The following is a 23,813-nucleotide window of genomic DNA, read 5'->3' as shown; positions in this document are numbered from 1 at the left end:
TGTCTAAGCTCACCTGATCTTTCACTGTTGCTTCTACTCTATTTATGGACTTTCTCTCATTCCATTGCACTGTTCTAAACCTTTTCCATTACTGAAGCTCCTGACTACATGCCCAATAGTGCTCAACACTTCAATGAGATGATTAAGGTTAAATGACGTGAATCCTCAGCAACCATTCCTAAATCACTGAATATATACGTTCACCATCCTCATCTTCCTCACCCCAACTCACTCCTGGGGTACACAGGCTGTTGGTGACCTTTAACCTTATATTTCAGGAGCCAGGCTTCCCTTCCACTTCCTGGTCATCTCCATATGTTTTCTTTCCAACTACCCTTCATGGTGTAGTCTTCTATTAGAATGCATATTCTATGCCTGCCATCTTGGCGGGCGGGGAGGAATGAGATGTGGAAAAAATATGGAACTCAAAATCTTGTGGAAGTGAATGTTAAAAACTAAAAATAAATTTTAAAAAGTAACTATAAAACTAAAAAAAGAATGCATATTCTATTAGAACGTAAGGAAGGCAGCATATAGTAAGCATTTATCAAATGCTTTATGTATCTATAACTTTCTTTTATCTCCTATGAGGAGGTACTTCCAAGTTAGCAAATGATACAAAAACAAGGAAGTGAGTCCTTGCCCCTCTATGAGCTTTCATTTGTGGGCAGGACAACCCACAAAGGGGAGGTGCAGCTATAACCTCACCTAGCAGAGCCTATATTAAGACTAATTTATCTGCAGATGGTTTTTTATACAGTGTTCAATTTAAGTGAATACCTTATCTATTCCAAGAACTTGCTCCCATAAAGTGTCCCGTCTCTACTTTCAATTGTCATGCCCTACTTCCATTTCACTTTTAAAAACTTTGCAATTATGGCTTCTGTCCCCATCACAAGAGGAAAATGGCTCTCGCAAAAGGTCACCAATAACTTTCTTCATCAACAAATCCCAGTGGCCTTTAGCACCTGACAGGAACATCCCCTTTCTGGAAATTCTCCTGTTTTCAGACACATCATCTTTGGCGTGGCTCTCTCCCATGTCCCTAACTACTCTCTCCTAATTCTCTTTCTGATCACTTAAGGTAGGTGTTTGCTTGACCTAGTCTCTCCTCTCTATACTCTTTCTCCCTTAGCATCTATAGTATAAAAGGAGAAAAATGAAATGTACTCCTTTATTTTCTAGCTATGCTACAGGGTGCCATAGTGACCTGCCACTTGGGATTTGTGGAGCTCTGTAGTTGGTACTCAATAAACACCTGGTGACTGGCAGAGGAGAGGGTGTGCACACTGTTAGTTAACCCATTCCAGTTAAATATTTTTAAAAGAACCACGGGTTTTTAATAGGAAGGCAGGTGTCCTGCTCACAATTAATTTTAAAAACCTACATATTCCCCTAAGAAAGACTGTCAGTTAATATATTTGAATTAACTGCCTGGGACGTTTTCCTTTGAGCAGGATCACACAAGGGGGCAAAATGACTAGATTAGACACTGGATTCCTCAGTGTAATATAGCAGAAAGAACAAAGAATTTGAAAAAAAGGAACTTAAGTCTGAATGCCAGTTCTATAAATGACTATCCAGGGGAACTTAATTTTCTCTCTCTAGGCCCCAGTTTCTTTCATTTGTAAAAATAAGGTCTTTAACAGAGGATCTGTGAAGTGCTTTCCATCTCTAAGTCCTATGATGCTATGCATTAGGGCTAGTTTAGCCTTGCCTGGGGAAGAAATAAGTAATATTATGGAAAAATATACAAAGTTACCAAGAAAATGTTTAAACTACTCTTGGACAAGCTGCCATTTATAAACAGTTATTTAAACATAAATAATGTATATACCACTTATGTTATCCTTATGTATTTATCAGAGCAATACCCCTAAAGACCACTATTTATAAACACCTAGTTTGCTCAGTTCTAGGTACCGTTTTGTTCCTGAAACAACTTATTTCTTTAAAAAACATTTTCCAAGAACCAGGAAAACAATACAGACAATAACAGAAAATGGAAAGAATAAAAAACACTAGTAACAGAATGCTACAATTATAATGACCTAGCATGGCCCCAAAAGTGAGAAAATACACCTTTCTCCCCTCATTGGAAGGGTGAAGGATTCTGCATGTTTTGGAATACTGCATATAAAGTCATACTCAGCCAATGATAGAATGGTTATTTCCACTGAACTGCTATTTTTTCTTCTCTTTTTAAGGTATAGCTAGCTGGGTAGAGAGGAAAGGAAGGTAAATTCAAATATGAATGATATGAAAATAAAAAAACTTGTTCAAATCAGAATTTTCCCCTGAATGCAAGGGGTGTGGAAGTCCTAGATGTGAATCCCTATTCTGTAAACTTACTATTTGTGTGATCTCGGATAACATTTGCCCAACAAGTAATCCAAATTAGTATTCTAAAGCAGAATCCAAATGGAAAAGGATCTCCTTATCAGGAGTGAAATTTTCAATAGTCCCTGGTTATAGGTAGCATTCATTAAACCCTAGAATATTGAAGGGCCACTTCCAATGAAATCCAAAGATGTACTAGAAACATAAAATAGATAAGCTACACTACATCCAGGCTGTAACATAGAGCTGAACAAGTTGGCTACTAAATCAATCATGAGCATATATTTGAAGACAAAGACCTCGATTAAAATTCTGGCTCTCTCTCTTGCTTGGACATTGTGACCTTGGAAAAGTTATTTACTGTTATCATATATAATAGTTATTTCCTGGACCTCTGTTTGCTCAACCATAAAATGACAGGATTGGGATCAGCTATATAACCTTGAAGATTCCTTTCCATCTCTAAATCTATCTTCCTGTGATAGTGTACAAGCACTACAGATCACCTCTCTCAGTTATTCTCCTACCTATCAGAACACCTTTGCTGGATCTTCATCCAGGTCACATCCACTAACCTTTGGATTCCCAAAGGGCTCTGACCTAGGCCTTCTTCTGTTCTCTTTCTATACTACTTCACTTAGTCGTCTCCTCAGCTCCCATGGATTCAACTGTCATCTCTATGCTGATGACTGTCAAATGATCATAAAACTGAATGTCCTATATACATATATATATTAAACTCAACATGTCCAAAACTGAACTCATTACTTTTTCCCCTAAATCCTCCCCACTTCCATACTTCCCTAGTACTGTTGAATGTAGCACCCTCCTTCCAGTCACCCATGCGCATAACATAGGTGTCATCCTTGACTGCTCACTATTTCTCACCCACCATATCCAATTTGTTCCCAAGGTTTGTCCATTTCACTTTTGCAACATCTCTCAAATAAATTCCCCTTCTTTCCTCTAACAATGCTACCACTCTGGTATAGGTCCTTTATCTCTTCATGCCTGGATTACTGCAATAGCCTGCTGGCTGATCTACCTACCACAAGTCCCCACTCCAGTCCATCCTCTGATCATGTCACACATACCCACTCAACTAACTCTAGTGGCTCCCTATCATCTGCTGGGCACGAAGTCTGAAAGACTTAGCCTCTTGAGTTCAAATCTGGCCTCCAGACACTTACTGTGTGACATTGGGTAAGTCAATAAACCCTGTTTGCCTCAATTCCTCATCTGTAAAACAGGCTGTTGGAAAAGAAAATAGCAAGTCACTCCAGTATCTTAGCCAAGAAAATCCCAAAACGGGCTCACAGAGTCAGACACAACTGAAATGACTGAACAAGAAATAAGCCTTGAAAGTCTTTTATAACCTAGCCTCTACCTCTGTCTCCACCTCCCCATACCTTTCCAGTATTCTTAAACCTTACATCCCCTACCCTCCATCCAAGTAGTCTTCAATTCTGTGACACCAGCCTTCTTCTGCTCCTCAAATAAGACACGACTACCAACTCTGGGCATTTTCACTGGTTGTCCTCCACACCTGGAAGGTTCTCCCTCTTTATCACTGCTTCCTGGTTTCCTTTAAGTCCCAAATAAAATTAAAATCCCTCTTAATTCCAATACCTTCCCTCTACTGATTATTTCCTATGTATTCTGTATACAATATAGCTTGTTTGCACACAATTGCTTGCATGTTTTGTCTCTGCCATTAAGATTTTGAGCTCCTTGAAGGCAGGGACTCTTCTTTTGTCTTATATCCTTAGTACTTAGCACAGTGCCCGGCACACAGCAGACGCTTAAAATATTTAAAAGAATCCCCTCTACAACATTCCTGACAAATGAACATTCAGCCTTTGAATGGAAATTTCCAATACAGGGAAACTCAGTACTATTCCACTTTTTGATATCTCTGATGGTGAGGAAGTTTTTTCTTACATCAAGAATAAATATGTTGCTGAAACTTCTACCCACTGCTCCTGATTCCTCCATCTGGGAACCTCTGAGGGTCTCTTAACTAACCAAGCTTAACCAGTCTTGCACGATCCTTCAAATATACAGATATAACTGTCCTGTCCTCTTTTAACTATTCTCTCATTCCTTCAACCAGTCAAAAAAAAGATGTTGGTCTATACCCTGTTTCTGCCATACTATTATCCAGTTTCCCCAGCAGTTTTATCCCACTCCCTAATACTTTGCAATCCAGTGACACTGACCTCCTTGTTGTTCCCCAAACAAGACACTCTATCTACCAATCCCTGGGTATTTTCACTGGCTGTCCACCAGGCCTAGAATGCTCTTCCTCATCTCTTCTTTCTGACTTCCCTGGCTTTTTTTTTTTAATTAATTTATTTTTAGTTTTCAACAATCACTTCCATAAGCTTGAGTTTTAAATTTTCTCCCCTTCCTCCCCCACCTCCCTCCCCAAGAGGGCATACAATATGATATAGGCCCTACATATACATTCCTATTAAACATTTTCACATTAGTCATGTTGTAAAGAAGAATTAGAATAGGAAGAACCATGAGAAAGAATAAAGGAAACAAAACAGAAGAAAAAAAAGAGCAAATAGTATACTTCGATCCACATTCAGACTCCATAGTTCTTTCTCTGGATGTGGATAGCATTTTCCATCATGAGACTTTTTGGAAATGTCTTAGATCCCTGCACTGCTGAGAAGAGCTAAGTTTACCAAAGTTAGTCATCTCACAACGTGGCTGTTAGCATGTACAATATTCTCCTGGTTCTGCTCACTTCACTCAGCATCATTCCATACAAGTCTTTTTTCCAGGTTTTACTGAAGTCCACCTGCTCATCATTTCTTATAGCACAATAGTATTCCATTACATTCATATACCACAACTTGTTCAGCCATTCCCCAACTGATGGGCACCTGATTTTTTTTTAAGTCCCAGATTTTCCTGATCCTCTTTAGTTTATTTCTAATTTACTCTGTATATAGCTATACAGTTATACAGTGTCTCCCCCATTAGACTATGAGCTCCTTGAGAGCAAGGAAGGTCTTTCACCTTTGTTTGTAGTCCTAGTGCTTAACAAATTGCTGGCACTTACTAAGTACTTAATGTTTCCTGTGAAGAGCTCACATTTCACTTATAGCTCTATGCTTATCTACCTTATCAACCTAAAAGACTGCTAAGCACACCCATCTTCCTGTCAACTGTTTTCAGTTTAATCTGAGGTGCAATTACTAAATTTGTACAGGATATAAGTTAGTGTTTGTATTCAAGTTAGCTGTCAGCCAGTCAACAAACATTGCTACAGGTTTACTATGTGCCAGGAACTGCGCTAAGCAATAGAGAGACAAAGAAAGGCAAAAACACTGTCCCTGTATTCAAAAAGCTCACACTCTGAGAAAATATGGATATACATGTATGTACAAAATATACACAGTAAAAATGGAAGGTACTATCAGAGGTAAGCCACTAGCAACTAGAGGACCCAATAAAGACCTTAAGCAGAAAATGGCACTTAAGCTGAATCTTGAAGCAAACGAGGGATTCCAAGAGGTGAAATGAGAAGAGAGTGCACTCCAGGCATGGGGCAACATCAGCACAGGCCATCTTCTCTAACTCCAGGCCCACAGTCACATACTCCTACATCCCCCTCTCCTCCAGTCAGAAGAAGGAGGATCAGAAAGCTCAAACTCAAACACCAATGAAAAGGCAACGGAATGGGGAGATGGACTGCTATATGTGGAGTGCAAACAGCAAGATCAGTGTTGCTGTACTGTAGAGTACATGGAGAGTAAAATGCTGTTCAGTTGTGTCTGACTCTTCATGACTGTATTTGGGGTTTTTCTTGGCAAAGATACTGGAGTGGTTTGCCATTTCCTTCTCCAGCTCATTTTACAGATGAGGAAACTGAGGCCAGCATAGTTAAGTGACTTGTGACTTGCTAGTAAGTTAAGTGTCTGAGACCAGATCTGAACACAGGAAGATGGATAAGTCTTCCTGATTCCAGGCCTGGCACATTGGACCACCTAGCTGCCCCTGAGCAAAATGGAGTGAGACTGAAAAGGTAGTAAGGGGGACAGGTTGTAAAAGACTTTAAATATTCCCCAAAGAAGCTTTAATTGTTTAACTTTATCAAGTCCAAATTCTAGCATAAACATTTCTATACTCCAAGTTACTCTGGGAAAGAAAAAGGAGTTTTAAGTACTGCCAATGATATATAAGTATTTCCGAGGCAGCTAGGTGGCACAGTGGATACAGCACTGGCCCTGGAGTCAGAAGCATCTGAGTTCAAATCTGGCCTCAGACACACAACACTTCCTAGCTGTGTGACTCTGGGCAAGTCACTTAACCCCAACTGCCTCACCAAAAAAAAAAAAAAAAAAAGATATAAGTATTTCCAAAGAGACTCATTAAACAAAGTTCTATATTATTTTCTAAACGAATGCTTTCTGTACTGCTCAACACACTGAATACATTAAATCCAGAAAAAAAAAAACTTCCTTTATTTTATCAAAATAAGGTGTCATGAACTTAGAACCTCTCGATTTATTTTAGGTGAGTGTGTGTAGATAGATAGATAGACAGAAAGTCAAATGCCCTTTTTGTCACTCCATTTAGACTATACAGGGGCACTGAATAATCTGGATAAGTGTTTTCTCTTATAGTAATAATGCATATGTAAAGATGTTTCATCTTAGATGTGGGGTGGAAGTAGGTAGAGAGATGCCTTCTGTTATTCAAATATAGGTTATCTTGAACAAATACCTCATCAGAGATTCAAAGATTCTTTATTAATGTGGTCCACTATGTTTTTTTTAATCAATTATTTCTTTATTCTTTTCTTCAATCTTTCTCTGTTGATTCCTTTCCTCTAGACTACAAAGTCAAGTCTCCCCTATCTTAAGCAATAAACACCTCTGAAGGTTATCCTATCCCCTAAGTTGTTCTAAATTGGATGACAAAGCATCTGGCTCTGAATTCCAGAGCCATATAAGTCATTCACAATTCAAGTCCCTTTCACCATGAAGCTTCTTGAAAGAACAGTCTATAGAATTGCCACCTATACTTTCTTACCACCCACCCACTTCCTTTTAACTAAGAACAATACTAATTCCATCCCTACACACTCTGCTGAAACTGCTCTCTGAGAGCCACCAACAAATTTATTGTTGGACCTGGTATCAGAGGACTTGGATTTGAATACTGGCTTTATTACCTATATAATCTTGGGCAAGTTACAACCTTCTGGGTTTCAGTCTCCTCACCTTTAAAATGAGGGGGTTGGCCTAGAGGTTGTGGATCTAAATCTATATTATGATCCTTGGGTTATCTCCCAGATTCCCATGGCTTAAACTACTGCTTCTTTGCATATGATTCCCAAATTGGTATCTATAATCCTTTTTTCTCTCACTAGGTCCAGACTATAATTTCTAAATGGCTTGATGTTTTATTTATTCTGGGGGACAGAGGTGTCTTTGTATCTCCAGAACTTAGGAGGGAGAGAAGAGAGAGGAAGGGAAAGAGAAACAGACATACATGCTTACTGGATATCTTGTGGGTATGACGGGTGTCCAAAATGGGGGTGGGAGAATATAATAAATCTTGTTCCTCATGCCTTCAAAAACACAGGAAATGTTATGCCACTAACCTCTTAGTATTATTCTCATATTTTAAAATATATCTGAAGACTTAATACTTAAAAAATCTAATTATAATAAGACAAAAAAGAAACTACAGAAATAATCATTTAGAAAAGAGGTAAAATTATCCCTATTTACACTTACATGATGGTGATTTACTTAGAAAATTCTAGACTTTCAGGAAACAAATGTTTGATATCTTAAAGTAGAAGGATACACAATCAACAAACACTAAGTACCTACTACGGAGCTGTGGATAGTGTGAAAAGGCATGGGAGATAGAGATACAAAAATGAAACAATCTCTACTCTCAAGGAGCTTACCTTATATCAAGATAGACAGTACACATATAAATATATATAAAATAAATACTTAGAGAATATTTGTAGAATACAAGATAGTTCAGATAAGGCTTCATTGTAGAAAGTGGTGCTTAAGCTGTGTCTAGAGGGAAGAAAGAAGTTCTATGAGGCAGAGGTGAGAAGGAAATACATAGAAAAGAAGAAAGGCAGTAGGAGTGCCATGTGTGAGCAACAGAGGGAAGTTAGCTAGCTAGACTATAATGTAGGAGAAGGGAAGTATAAAGGTAGAAACAGGTTGCAGCTAAACAGAAGTTTTTATTTTAGCCTAGAGGCAGTAAGAAGCCAGTCACTAAAGTTTACTGATTAGGGAATGAAATGGTTCAGATCCATGCTTAAGAAAAAACATTTTGGCAACTGTGAATGAATAGAGTAGGAACAACTTGGAAAAAGGTAAACTAATTAGGAAACCACTGCAGTAGTCTCTGGGTAAGAAGTGAGAATATAAAAGGGAAATGGGAGAAATATTCTGGAGGTGGAAACAGTAAAGATTTGGCAGTGGATTAAATCTTTGGGGAGAAAAACAGTAAGGATTTGTTAAGATAACACCGAGGTTATGAACCTACAGAGTAGAAGACTAATGGTGCCTTTGTCAGAAAGAGAAGTTAAAAGAAAGATAAGTTTTGTTTTGCACATGTTGAGTTTAGATGCTTTTGAAACACAATTTAAAATGTCTAATAGGCAGTTAGTGATGCAGGAATGAAGCTCAGGGGAGAGAATGAACTGAACATATAGAGGTTGAGTAATCTACAAAGAGATGATATTTAAATCCATGAGAGATGATAAACTTACCAGGAGACAATGTGAAGAGGGAGTCCAGGACAGTGCCGTGGGGAAGCCCTATGGCTAGGGATGAGCCAGCAAAGGATGCTAAGGAATGGTCTAACAGGTAAGAGATGACCCAGGAGAGATCAGATTCATAAAAACTCAGAGAGCTGAGAGTATCCAGTAGGTGAGGGTAGTCAACAATGTTAAATGCAACAGACAGAGGTCAAGTAAGATGTGAACTTAGACCTATACAGTGATTGGAACTATACCTGTGATTTCATTAGAACAGGAGACTCCTAGATTTCCCACTAAGAAAAATGTCAGAAATTTTGATCAAGGAAATGAAACACTTGTAGTAGTGGTAGAATATAGAGTGTGACCATCCCTGTGTGTATGTCTGACGTAAAGTGAAGGATTTGAAGAGACTAAGGAATTGGCAGGTTAGGGAACATCAATATGATTTTTAAATCACCTAGAATAAGGACAGCGGTTGAAGAGAAGACAGTGAGGTGCTGTGACCTGGGGTCTACTATACATCATCCACTGAGGTCTGTACAAGGTGAAGAAATTTAAGAAATTCAATAAAATCACCAGAAAACTAATAAAAATCAGGAATAAAGGATAGAAATTCCACTAAAATAGCTACAAAAGGAATACCTAAAAGCTAACTTACCAAGCTATATGCAGGTGTTTAAATTTTTTTTTTAATTACAGTATATTCTTTATAGAAATAAAGAATGTTTACTATTCAAGGCTGGTCTATGGCAGTAATAAAAATGACATTACAGATTTAACACCATACCAAACTAATTCTACTTTAGACATCTGGATGGAATAATTTTCAAAAATCATTTGGAGAGGAAAGCGAAAGGAAGAAAAGACCTAGGTGAGCAGAAAATCTCCAGGACCCACACTACCAATCCTACCCCTAGAGTTCCAGTGCTGCTGATTCCAGTCCAACACCAAGTAAGCTGCCAGCACTGGAGACTCCAGCACACAAAGTCAGTGACCAGGCCTGAGGCTCCCAACACAAGAAGCTTGGATCAGTGCTCTCTGCTCCCCAGCAGGAGAGCTCAATCTCTTTAAAAGCCAGGAAATAAGCAAACACCATGAGCAAAAAGAAACGTACAATAGATTCTTATTATGGGAAGAGTGAAGATCAAGGCAGAAAATATGAAGAGGACAACATTGTCAACATCTGGAACCTCAAAAGGAAATATGAACTGGTCTGAAGCCCAAAAAGCCTTCTTAGAAGAGCTCAAGAAGTATTTTAAAAGCCAAAATGAGAGAGGTAGAAGAAAAAAATGGGAAAAGAAATGAGAGGTATGCAAGAAAGAGTCAATAGCTTGGAAAAAGAAGGACAAAAATTAACTGTAGAAATCAAGTCCTTAAAAAATACAATTGGCCAACTGGGAAAAAAGCACACCGAAGAAAACAAGTCCCTAAAAAATACAATTGGCCAAATGGGGAAGGAGGTACTAAATCTAACAGAAGAAAACAATTTGTTAAAAATCAGACCTAGACAAATGAAAGCTAATGACTATGAGAGATCAAGAATCAGTCAAACAAAAACAAAAAAATGAAAAAATAGATGAAAATGTAAAATACCTCATTGGTACAAAAACTGACCTGGAAAATTGATCCAGGAGAGACAATTTAAAAAACCCCGATAAAAAAGAATCTGGACAGTATCTTTCAGGAAATCATAAAGGAAAACTGCCCTGAGGTCCTAGAACTAGAGGGTAAAATAGCCATAGAAAGAATCTACCAATCACCTCCTGAAAGAAATCTCAAATTGAAAACGCCAAGGAATATAGTAGCCAAATTTCAAAATTACCAGGTCAAAGAGAAAATACTGCAAGCAGCCAGAAAAAAACAATTTAAATATCATGGAACCGCATGCCACAGGACCTTGCGGCTTCTACATTAAAAGACCATAGGGCATGGAATATGATATTCTGTAAGGCAAAGGAGCCTGTATTACAACCAAGGATCAACTACCCAGCAAAAATGAGCATGATCTTTCAGGGGAGGAGATGGATGTATTCAACGAAATAGGGGACTTCCAAACCTTCCTGATACAAAGACCAGAGCTCAACAGAAAATTTTATCTTCAAATACAAGACTCAAGAGAGACATAAAAAGGTAAACAGGATAGAAAAAAACAACATGTTATTAATAAGGGCAAACTGTTTACATCCCTACAAAGGAAGATGACACTTGTAACCCTTGAGAACCGTATTGTTATTACACCATGTTTAAGGGGTATATATAAAGGGTGTGGGTATAAGTTGACTTTGATATAATGATAAAAAAATCTAATCAAGTGGGTTAAATGGATCCAAGTAAGTGGATTAATCTGATCTAAGAAAATGTACTGAGAGAAAAGGAAAGGAAGAGGCAGACAAAGTAAATTACATTACAGGAAAGGCACAAAAACCAGAAGGAAAGAAGGGAAGGAGATGAGCATTGTTTGAACCTTACTCTCATCTCTCATTTGGCTCAAGAAGGGAATAACAGTTAGGTACTAATATTGATAGACTTAGCCCTTCTCAGCAATGCAAGGATCTAAGACATTTCCAAAGGCCTCATGATGGAAAATGCTATCCACATCCAAAGAAAGAACTATGAAGTTTGAATGTAGATCAAAGCAAACTATTTGCTATTTTTTTCTTCTGTTACGTTGTTTCCTCTTTCTGGTAGTTCCTCCTATTGGTTCTAATTCTTCCTTACAAGATCACTAATGTGAAAATATATTTATAGGAATGTGTATGTATAGCCTATATCAGTCTTGGGGAGGGAGATAAGGAGGCAGGGGGAGAAAAATATAAAACTCAAAAGCTTATGGAAGTGATTGTTGATAAGTCAAAATAAATTAATTAAAATTTCCTATACATATTTATATACATTACATGAAAAATGAAATTTTCTGATATCTCTTTATAATTGGTTAGGCATCATCACTTTGTAAATAAAGATACATCTGTAAAAAGTGATGACTCAAAAAAAAATCATTTGGAGAAACAGTCAAGAATTTCAAAGAAAATAAAGACTAGGAATGAAGGAAGCATAACCACATTACCAGATCTCCAACTTTACTATAAATGTTGACATCTCTTTAAAGAGAATGAAGAACTAGGAGGTTAAGAGTTCTCAATCTGAATGTTTAAATCACCTAGAATAAGGGCAGGATTAAAGAGAAGTATTTGGTACTCAAAAGTACTTGGCAATAATTAAAAAACACAGAAAAGCAAACTCAGCAAGCAAGACCTACAGGCAAACAAACAGTATTCCACAACTTGATAAACCCTAGTAGACAAACTACTAGGGGAAAGATCTGCTATTAAACAAAAGCTGCTGGGAAAAGGAGAAAGAAATCCACATAAGACATGCTTATACTACTATCTTAAACAATATCATAAGTCCCAAAGCTAAGTGGTCTAAATGTAAAGGGTCAGAACAGTAAAATAATAAAATGTAAAAAGGCAAACTAAACCATATTTAAAATACTCTTAAATCATAACAGAAATGAAAATTAAAACCATTGTGAGGTTTTTATCTCCCATCTAGCACATTGACAAAAATAAAAGACAAACAATGTTGGAGAAGCTGTAGAAAGAGAGGTAAATAATATGTTGTTAGTAATCGGTAAATAGGTCCAATCATTCTGGAAAACAAATTGAAATTGTGCAAGAAGTTATTAAACTTCAGTCTATACTTCGTGGCCTAATATAATAAGCTATTCAGAAAGCAACACTATTAATCATAGCAAAAACTGGAAACGAAATACATGGGATTAAAAAATGGCTGAATAAATTCCCATATACTAATGTTGCTGTATAGTAAAAATGATGAATATAAATAAAAGAACTCGGAAACAAGAACAAGAACTCAGAAACACTCACATGAACTATGGAAAATTGGGAAAATATATACGAATACTATAATAAAATTGAATAGAATTGAGATTAAACGCAATGACCAAAGGAAACATGTCCACTCAGTAAAGTTCTGCAGAGTCTGTTACATATTGTTAGTTGAGGAGGATGTTTCAAACAGCTTGATTTGCTTTTGTCTTTCTTTTGTTTTTTAAACTAAACAGAATCCTATGGGAAGGGGAGCAGGGAGAGGGATGCAGGAATTAGGAAGTGATTATGATACAAAAATACAAAATGTATCAGAAAAATGTTAAAAAGTAAAAAATACCTGTGTCCCATTTGGTTCTCTTTGCACCCTGAAATTGAAGATATTGCTAGTGTCCATGAGGTAACTCATGATATGGTCAAACTTATCTTTGTTCACCCAAAACTCAGTTCTGTCCATACTTCTTTCAATTCCTTGCTAACAAAAATCACAAGGTGACAGAGGATACAAATCAACTCAAAGCCACATTAAGTGCATAAGTAAAAGGCAATGTGCTGAGTATCCAATACAACTAGGTGGATCAGAAAAGACTTTCAAAAGATGGTACCAGAGCTGAACCTTAAAGATAACTAAGGATTCAGAATGGTAGAGTTGAGAATGTAGACATAAGGGAATAATTAAGGTGAAAGCATAGAGGCAGAGGATGGAATGAATGACTTGCCTAATTTTCAATTTCTTCATCTAGAAAATAGGGATATTACCCCTAGAATTTACCTAACAGTTTTGTTGTAAGGGTCAGATAAAATAACGTTTATAAGACTCTTTGTAAAGATTAAAGCACTATATAAATGTCAATTATTATAACTGTTCACTTTTTGTAATACCATCCATGTTTTTCCATTTTTCACTTACCCATGTCTGGTACATATTAGACACGTAATAAATGTTTACTGACTGATTTGGCATTGTCTTCTGAGTTATCTTAAAGTTTCTTGAGTGCCTTCAAATCTGTGTAATATCTCAGATTTCTTCTGTGTATTTGGTCAAGTGCTGCAACTCTTCCTTTTTTTTATTTTGCTAACAACTGCCAGTTCTACTTTTGCTACTTCTCTCCAATAGGAATGCCTCCCTTCTCTGACAATGCCACAACTCTGATGAGGCCCTGATCACCTGGAGCTGATGGGTTTCACTGCCTCAGGTCTCTCCCCATTCCAATCCATTCTTCATTCAGCTAAAAGCGATTTTCCTAAAGTGCAGGTCCAACCATGTCACACCCCTAATTAATAAACTCCACTGGTTCCTTATTGCCTCCCAGACAAATACAACATCTTCTGGCATTCAAAGTCCCTCATAACTTAGTCCCTTTCTCCCTCTCCAGTTTTCTGACACCTTTCTTACCCTCTTCTTCAATCCAGTAACTCGGACCTCCTGGCAGTTCCATGAACAATATTGGCTCCAGGCTCACTGTTCCCCCCATGCCTGAAACACTCTACCTCATCATCTCCAATACTCCCCAGCTTCCCTGATTTTCATTTGTCCTTTATGTAAAAAGACAAAAGCCTTTCCAATCCCTCTTAATTCTAGTGCTTTCCTTGTTATTTCCTATTATCCCGAATATTTCTAGTTCATAAGTAACATGTTTGTTTGCTTATTAGTCTCCTCCATTCACTTTTGAGTCTACTTGAGGCAGGGACTGTCTTTTGCCTTTTTTTGTATCCCCAACGCTAGCCTAGTTCCTGGCACATGGTAGATCCTTAATAAATGCTCACTGAAAAAAGTGTGATAGTTCCACATTCATCAATGCTTTGAACAAAATACTATGAAAATACTAGTAAACCAGTTCTACTTTGCTTGTTCTCTTGTTTCCTTAGTTCATCTATAATTGCTCTTTGGATGTTCTAGCTTAGGTCTCTCTCAAAGAAGTTTTTTGCAGATGTTTTCCCTTTCACAGCTTTTTATTGCTTTTGTGAAGCACAAAAATGTTCATAACCTTCCATCAGTAGGTTAAAACTGCATTGCCCTTGGCTCTCCACTTTGTAAGAAGGTCAAGTGTAAGTTATTTTTAAAATATCTGCCATTTTAAGTTATAGTAGTCTGCTATTTAGTTAAAAGTCAAGTTCCTAGCTCAAAAAGTATTTTTTCTTCTAAAATAATATTCAATACACTATAAACAATCCATATGCACAAGATAGTCTCCCTACCCTCACCCCCTCCCCAGCTAAGAATACTACAGGTTCTCTCAATCACCTGAAATTGCTGACACTCAACAAGCATTTAAGTGCCTAAAATGTGCTGGGCTCTGTAGTAGATACCTAGATACCTGGCAAGTAATGAGGATGGGATGAGGTCAGAAAAAGTCTCACCATTTGAGCTGGATTTTAAAGGGAGCTAGGGACTATAAGAGGTGATGATGCTGAGGCTGAGTATTCTAGCCACAGAGGACAGTCTAAGCAAAAACAAGGAGTAGAGAGAGAGAATTTTGTGTACAAGCAACAGCAAATAGACCAGTTCAGCTGGAACACAGGATACACCGGGAGGGTGGGGGGGAGTTTTGTGTAATAGGCCTGGAATGGTACACTGGAGCTAGATTGTGAAAGGCCAAATGCCAAACCAAGAAGTATGAAATTTTATCCTGGAGCATGGGTTCTTAACCAGGGGTCTGGAACTTTTTAAAAAATATTTTGACTGGAATAACTAGATGGCACAGTGGATAGAACACCAGCCCTGGATTCAGGAAGACCCTGAGCTCAAATCTGGCCTCAGACACTTGACACTTACTACCCTGGGCAAGTCACTTCACCCCACTGCCTCGTCAAAAACAAAACAAACAAAAAAAATATATTGATAAGTGTATTTCAATGTAACTGGTTTCTTTTGGGATCCTATGTATTTTAACTTACACATGTAAAAAACATTTGGAGATGTCCATAGACTTCACCAGACTGCCAAAGGGGCTGGAGAAAATAAGTTCTGCTATTTAGGGACATGTTGAGTTTGAGATGGCTATGACACATCCAGGTAGAGATGGCCAGCAAGCAGCTAGTGAAGGAACCATCCAGTCAGCCAAAAACTATCAATTCACCTCTATAAGGCACAATTTACTTTTACCAAGTACAAGAAAAAGCTACACTAAGAAACATAAAACTCACTTGAGAACTGGTCTTTAAACCTAACTGGCCTCTCAATTAGTATGGCACAATATATTTGTTAACATATTTGCATACTAAGAAACAAACAATAGTGTGCAAGTGTTTCTGGTTACAAGAACTAACTTTTAAACATTCATATAGTGCTTACAAAGTACTTTTCACCACACATTCTAGGTACTTTTGTGTTTGTACTTGAGTTGAAAAATGATTCAAACAAAGTCACATTTCAATGTATTTAAGTTTCTAAACAAAATGCCAAAACATTTTTCCCTCACAAAATATTCTTAGAAGCTACAGATATGCAGAAATAATGCCAAACATCTATAAAAAGTACTTTTTTAATCAAAACAAATTCCGTATCTCATTTGTTTCTTAACTTTTTTTTAATCAGGACTTGCAATTTCATACATGTGGCAAGCTCCTACTATGAACACTCTTTTCAACTATATAGATCAGCAATTCATTTATAACTTGCAGCATGAGAAAGTTTCCCTAGGGTACAGAGACTGATTTAAGTGACTTGCCCATGGTCACAAAGGAAGTGTCTTTTCAAGACCAGCCGGTCTACCCACTATTCCCGACTGGTTTTCTTCTATGTACAGGGTGTCTCAAAAAACAGTGCGAAAGTCTGAAGACTTCAGGCATTCTAAATACTTCAAAATCAAAACAAAATCACAAATATTAAATAACTGACATCTAAATTCACTTGATAAAGTAAGGGTTTTCTAACCTAGAAAAAAATAAGTTTAGCAATCTGTATGTTGGGATTTTTCTGTAAAAGTTGGAAACCATGAACAACTAATTTTAGCAACTACGGATACTGTCCAACTAAGAAATAAAACTTATTCATCACTATAATGACTTTAGTTTGTTACAACAGTTTTTGCAAAATATATTCCAGTTAACTTGTTCTAAAACAATTTCATCTTAGTGGAGTTTTTTTTTTTAGTTGAAAGCTGCTAGCTTTGAAAAAACTGAAATATAGACATGACTCTTCAATAAAGCCAAAAATAGTATCCTTTCAAAGAAGGCACATTTAATGGTAAAATATTCCCAAGCACACATAAAAATATTTTCCAATGACATGCAAAGATTTTAAAAATTAAAATTTGGTGGAAGGCATTTCAAAGATGATATGGTTAGTAACTAAATTCTCAACTAACAAAAGGTCCTCTAAAAAAGAACATTTTTTAAAATTTAAGGCACAGGTTTGAATTCCAGGTCATAAACATTTCATAGTAAAGCCAATCATTGATTCTGCATTCCAATTCTGAGTCGTAGGCAAATGAAAAAGGAAAAAAGATGCCCTTCCAGGGTCAAATCAATTTTATGAGTATGCCCCTCGAGTTGACAGGGATTCGACCTCATCTTTTTATCTACAGCACATGGCAGAGTAGTATAAAGAGCACAAGAAGGAGTGGATAAACTGAGTGGAGACCCCAGTCAGCATTGGCCACTTACTAGGCATTTAATGACAGTCAATCTGTCACTCATCTTCTCAGGGCCTCAGTTGCCCCATCTGTTCCCCACAACTTCAGAGGGTGGTTGTGAATCAAGTACTATACAAACTGCAAAATGCCACATAAATGTCAACTATTATTGTTAACAAGTGGAAAGAGCATTGGCTTTAGGGTCAAAGGACAAGTCTGACTTCCAACTAGGAAACTTACTATCTGTGAGACCTTGGGCAAGTCACTTAACCTCCCTAGGCCTCAGTTTCCTTGACTGTAAAATGAGGAAATGGTCTTTTAAGCCTCTTCGAGCTCTAGGTCTATGACTTAACATATGTTATCTATTTTTACTAAAGCAAGAAAACTTATCAACATATTTATGCAAGATACTTTCTATAACAAATATTTATCAAACACCTCCCATATGAAATGAACTGTACTAGGAACTAGGATGAAAAGATTTTTCTGAAACTATTTCATCTCCCAAAGCATTCCAGTTAATAGGAAGTCATACTCAAAAACAGACTACATTTATCTTATTAAATTTATCTTTGCAAAGCACCCAAAACATCCTAAAGTTTGTTGAATTTAAATATTAACTACTGTTTACTGAGAATTAACATTCAAAAAACTAACCATTTCGGATTCTGCTAGACCCACTGAAAAATACATTTAGTGAAAATTAAGATTCACCTTAATTATATACACAAAAGTAAACACCGTCATTAAAAAAAAAGCAACATTAAGTACTCACTCTATCCAACAGAAAGCATCATGTAGAAAGTTAAATAGTTTCTGCCCTTTGCTCACTTTTAAATAAAGGAAAAGGGCAGACTTGGACATGATATTATTTTATAAATACAAAATAAATTATTAAATTAAAGAATATAATGTAGAACCATTAATGTCAAGCAATTTAAGTTATATATAATCTTATTTACTTAATACTTTTTTTATAGGGGCTTTTTCCCACCACAAGACAAGAGAATCAGGATAAAAACTGAGATATAGGAGATAACACCCAAAATATCATACCTAACCTTGAAACTTTAAGGCATTGTCTCTCGTGCTTCTTGGATCTGGAATTGCACTTTTTGTCCCTCACCCATGAACATATTACATGATCATTTGTATTATAGTTATTTGTGTCCCTGTCTTACCTTTTCTACTAGATGTAAGCTCCTTGAGGGAAAGAGAAGTGTCTTATTTGTCTTTGAATCCCCAGCTGCCTTGTAAATTGTAGGCGGTTAATAAATATTTGCTGAATTGCAATGATCCTAACTTCTTTCTTAATATCATTTTTGGATTGTCTCCCTAATGTCAAAAACAAAAGCAAAAAAAGATAGAAAAACCTGTGGCAGATAGCCATTTCCACTTTGGTGCAATTTTCATCCTAATGGTTCGAGGTATGCCAAACAATGTTTGATAATATTCATTTTACTCCAATAATTAAACTGCCTAATACATATGGGCACCATTAATAATGGCTATGTGCAGAAGAGAAACATTCCAGATGAACATGATTGTTTTTAGGACTGAATGAGGACTGGAACTCAGGTCTTTTGATTCCAAATGCAATACTCCTTAAACTACACTACACTGCCTCCTAGAGTACAATCGATAAAAAGGTAGAATTCTGTTTTATAAAAAAAGTAAGCTGAATGTGTATCAACCTGAGGACATATTTCTTTAATAATTAAACGTAAAAGTTCCTAGATTAAGAAGTATTTTATTTCAAGATGGTATAAGAGAACACTTTCTTCTAATGAATAGCTGTGAATTTTTTTCTTATGTACCTTTACCAAAGAGTCTGTTCTGTAATTTCAACCAGTTTCACTGAACAAGTACATTAAAAATCGACTTGTACGGTATTTTCACCTTCAAAAGAATTCTATTGTCTTTAAAATTCTTAAGTCTTAAAAGGAATGTTACCTGTAGTCTTGACAACTATCAAAGATCAATGGATTTTCATCTATGCTAACACTGGTTTTACAGTATTAGAAAAAAAAAAGTTCACAAATTTTAAAGTTTTAATTTCATGTATGCCCTAACACTGAAAATAGGAAATCTCTTCATAGGCTCAATGTCAAAAGCGTCATACATATCCAGCTTACATAATTTTAGCTGTAAAGTTACAGTGTAGTTAAAAGACTGTTCCTTTCTGATTACCTGCAGTAGAATGCTGAAAGGAATCATTAATTTTAGAAGTGAGACTTGAGTACTGGAAAGAAAATCCTGGGGCTTCAAACAGTAATTTGGAGATTCAATAGGTGGCACACTTTGCAATAAGTTGATATTGATTCCGTCCGGTCCAGAGTAAAGAACACAGTTGGGAGATGTAAATTAGTATCTCATAAACCTCTGGTTATGAGTCCCTAACACCTTGCGGTATATACTAAGCTGTTTCAAAAGCAATCAACTAATTCCTTTCAGTCAGTGAATGGTCTCCAGTTCTTTAGAGCTATACACCAAAATTAAAGTTAAGGTTTGTTTTTGTTGTTGTTTTAGTTTTATTAAAGAGTGATCAGGAGCCAAATTGGTGGGGCCCAAACAACTTAGGTTATTCGAAGCACCAAGATACTGCGGAAATCAGATTTTAAATTGCTTATCCAATCTTACTCAAAATTCTTACTTCTAAATACTACATATTAAAAAACCGTCATCCCTCGGATCAGCACCTAAGCTCAAACAAATGTTTTTAAAAAACAAAACACCAGTGAAAGAAAATCATTCACCTTTCTCTAACAATCTGGTAGTACTTATTCCTCAAATTTGGCCGGGTGCAATTTCTACGTCATCGAACCAAAAAAAAAAAATGTTAAGAGGGGTGGAAGCAATTTCAGCAGTCAAAAGGCAAAACTGCACACGTGTTCCTCACCCCAAAGCCTACCTTAACCCTGTAGGCTCAACAGTCATCCCTAACAATGAAACTTTTCTGCAAGGCAGCTACCCCGGGGAGTCAGAGCAAACGCAAACCTCCGCCCCCGCCTCGCCCTTCCCCACCCCCGCCCGGCCGGGTGAAGAGCCCAAAGCCAGTCCGGCCGATTCCTTTGTGAAGAGGACGGCCAGCAAGTAGGGAGAAAGGGACCAGCCGCGACCCCCTTCAACCTTGAGAGAGAGATCCAGGCTGGTCTAAACAACCCGGGGATGGGGAAGGCCCGCGGGCCGGCGCTCCGGGGCCATCCCACTCCACCCAACCCCCAGGCTCGGCTGCGGGCCTGGAGATCGAGGCCGCCGTCGCCACCGCCCCCCGAGGCGTCCCCAACACGCCCAGACCGGGACAGCCCCACGCCCGCCTCACTCGGGCGTTCTCCCGTGTAGTGCCCGGGCCTCGACCGAGCCACCCCGGCTCCTCTGCGGCCGTGCGTGTCGGTGGGCCAAGAGGCGGAGGTTACAGGCCTGGGGAGGGGGCCTCACCTGCTGGACAGAGCTGGTCTCGGGTACCGCAAACTCCTCCTTCTCCTTCGGGGTCTTCACAGTGACTTTGATGATCTTGGGGTCGCCGGCGGGGGTCGCGGCACCATCTACTGCAGCGGGGCCCGAGGGGCCGCTGCTCTCGCCGCTCTCTGCCATGGCGGCGGCGGTGACTCAGGCGAGGAGCGAGGCCTCGCTGCGGCGGCGGCTGCCGGGCCCGGAGGCTGAGGGGTGGGGGGAGGGGAGGGACGACGACGAATGGGGGAGGGGGGAGCGGTAGTAAGCCCCCCCCCGTGGGGTGAGGCGCTGTAGGGGCGCTGGCGCGGGCCTGGCCCTCGGCGGCTGCTGCTGGTGCCACGGCCACCGCTCGGTGCTCCGACCCCGCTTACACACTCACTCGCTGCGCGACACCCGCCGCCGTCGCCGCCGCTTCCTCATCCCCCGCCCCCTCCCTCCCCTTCTTTCCCCCTCCCCTCTGCCCTCGGCGGCGCCACGCGAGGCATGCTGGGAAACGAAGCCGGCGTCGCCGAGTCACTGTGGGCCGTCACGGACCTTTAGTTTCCATTCTCTCGCCGGCCTTTCCGTCTCCCCCACGCTACTAGACACATAAACCCTTCACCACCTGAGCTAAGAACTTTCTAGTAACTTCCCCGGGCACGGGGTGAGATCTCGGGTTTGTTTTTCCGTGTGTCAGTATGTTTTTCTTTAGACAAGCATTCGTAAAAAATGAAAATGCCAGCCGCCGTAGCGTCGCACGGAGATGACATCACAGGCTGGGGAAGTTACTAGAAAGGGGACCCGTCCCGGCGGCGGGGTGGGCCAGCATGCGCCTGCGCGGATGTTTTCCCAGGGGTTTTCCCAGCGGTCTACCCCACCGCTGCCTCTAACCTCGCACACCTCCGCGTTACGTCTCCTTCTTCCCCTCCCTGTCCCTGTCCATTTTCCACCTAAAGGTGGGATACCCGTCCCAACTCTTTTTCACCTATTGCCAGTCGAAGAAGCGAACGGCTGTTTGTGTGTCCCTGTCTGCTTACGACGTCACAAGAGGGACGCCGCTACAGGAGTCCAGGGTGGTGTGCAAACTCGCTTTAAAGTGCCTGATGCCCCCCTACCCCCACCCCAACGTCAGAGAGAGCAGAAAGGTTCCTAGGCGATCGTGGGGGAAGATGCCATAAACGCCTGCAGTCCGGTATTACGCAACCTCCCGGTCTGTCTCCACTGATAGGACTTCTATACCTCCCTCCCGTTGGTCAAGTAGATCAGACCACTTGTGTTGAAAGAGTGCCCTCTGCTCGCCCCAGTTCGCTACGATGAGTCTGCAACGGCTTTATTCTTGCTGCTTCCATCGGTTATACTTGTCTCCAAGATTAGTTTGTGGTGATGGGGAGTGCAGTGACTTGACTTTGGCCACCCACTTGCATCGATTTCAGGCCACTGCTGTTGTCATTCTCAGGTTCTGTGGCAAGAAGGTTGCTGCTGTATTCAGCTTATCTGTGGCGCTGAAGATAGGGTTAATGTCCAAATGATCATTTTCATGGCAAATTTAAGGATGGATATTAAAATAATTGAGTAAACTTATAATGGTATTTTTTTTTCTTCTGGGAAACCATAACTGGTCGTTTAATAGCTTGACAAAAAAAATTTTTTTTTTACAATTTGCAAACCAGAAACAATTCCCTCAATTTTAGGAGTTATCAATATGAAAATGTCATTCTAAAAAAATTTCTGTAAAGAAAATAAAAAACTTTCTTTCCTATCTAACCCAAGCATGCTCCATGTACTCACCTTTCCAACCGACTTCCAACTGAAGGCGGCAGAGGTATTTCGCCTTGCTACAAGAATGTTGCTAGAGCAATTCACTAAAAATGCTGCAGAGCTCCTTTGCAATATGAGGCTAGCCAATAGTGAAACGAGAGAACAATAGCAATGTGTTTAGAAGATATGAATTGCCATTTGGTCTCATTGATTTTAACTAAGTTTCTGCCTTCGAGTATTATGAGGATATCAATTGATCAATAATGTGTCTTTCTACTTGCAAGGCATTGAATCGTGTCTTATTCATCTTTATATCTCAGTTCTGTTCAACGAAGCAGTATTCAATAAACATTAAGCTCTGTAATGTGCATGATACTGTTCAAAGAGCTAGGAACAAAAAGACAAATTTAAGCAATTCATATGTTTAGTCCATATCCTTCTTTACCTTGGATACAAAATGTATACAGATAAGTAAATGAAAGGGAAATGAGAAGAAAGAAAGAACTCTGACAACTAGTCATGAAGAAAGGCTTGTTTTAGAAGGTGGCACCTAGGTAGCGCAGGGGATAGAGCACTGGCCCTGAAGTCAGGAGGACCTGAGTTCAAATCCGGCCTCAGACCAAACATTTGACACGTACTAGCTGTCTGAGCTTGGGCAAGTCACGTAACCCCGATTGCTTCACTAAAAAAAAGAAGGTGGCACCTGGGTTGAAACTTAAGAGAACAGAATAGGCTGGAGTGTGGAGGGGTTGTAGGACAGTCTGAAAGCACAGAGACAAGATTACTGGGAACATTTAGTAGACTAGTTTGACTGGAACTTTGTGCCAAGGAGAATATGAAATGTCTGGAAAGATAGTATAACTCTGCCGTACGTGCCCAGTTCATATACATATGACATGGTCTGCTGGAGCATGTATGCATTGTCTACCATGGAGTACTTTGGGTCTCCTACCATATGGGCGTGGGTAACCTCCTTTGAGTGACTGCCTGCTTCTTCAAACCTGGTTAGCTGAGCCATTGGCCTGTTTTCTTTGGCTGTGCTCTTTTCTGCCACCCCTTTTCTGCTGCTCCCCTTTTGGCAACTCTTGTCCGCTG

At 39.1% G+C, this 23,813-nt stretch overlaps 1 protein-coding gene across 2 annotated transcripts in view; it reads right to left on the bottom strand.

Moving 5' to 3' along the window:
* The window catches only part of LOC114025810 (ubiquilin-1), a 48,117-nt gene extending 26,980 nt beyond the window's left edge, over window positions 1–21,137 (bottom strand). For both annotated transcript variants that reach the window (XM_027839340.1, XM_027839341.1), the window contains exon 1: window positions 20,967–21,137. In XM_027839340.1, the coding sequence (XP_027695141.1) occupies window positions 20,967–21,122 (156 nt within the window). In that variant the 5' untranslated portion in view covers window positions 21,123–21,137. The remainder of the gene's footprint in view (window positions 1–20,966) is intronic.
* Window positions 21,138–23,813: the final 2,676 nt, after the last annotated feature.

Source organism: Vombatus ursinus, unplaced genomic scaffold (genome assembly GCF_900497805.2).
Source record: "Vombatus ursinus unplaced genomic scaffold, bare-nosed wombat genome assembly UNPS02014832.1, whole genome shotgun sequence".
NCBI lineage: Eukaryota > Metazoa > Chordata > Mammalia > Diprotodontia > Vombatidae > Vombatus > Vombatus ursinus.
Note: the sequence above shows the minus strand (reverse complement) of the source record. Positions and strands in the feature narration are given on the sequence as shown.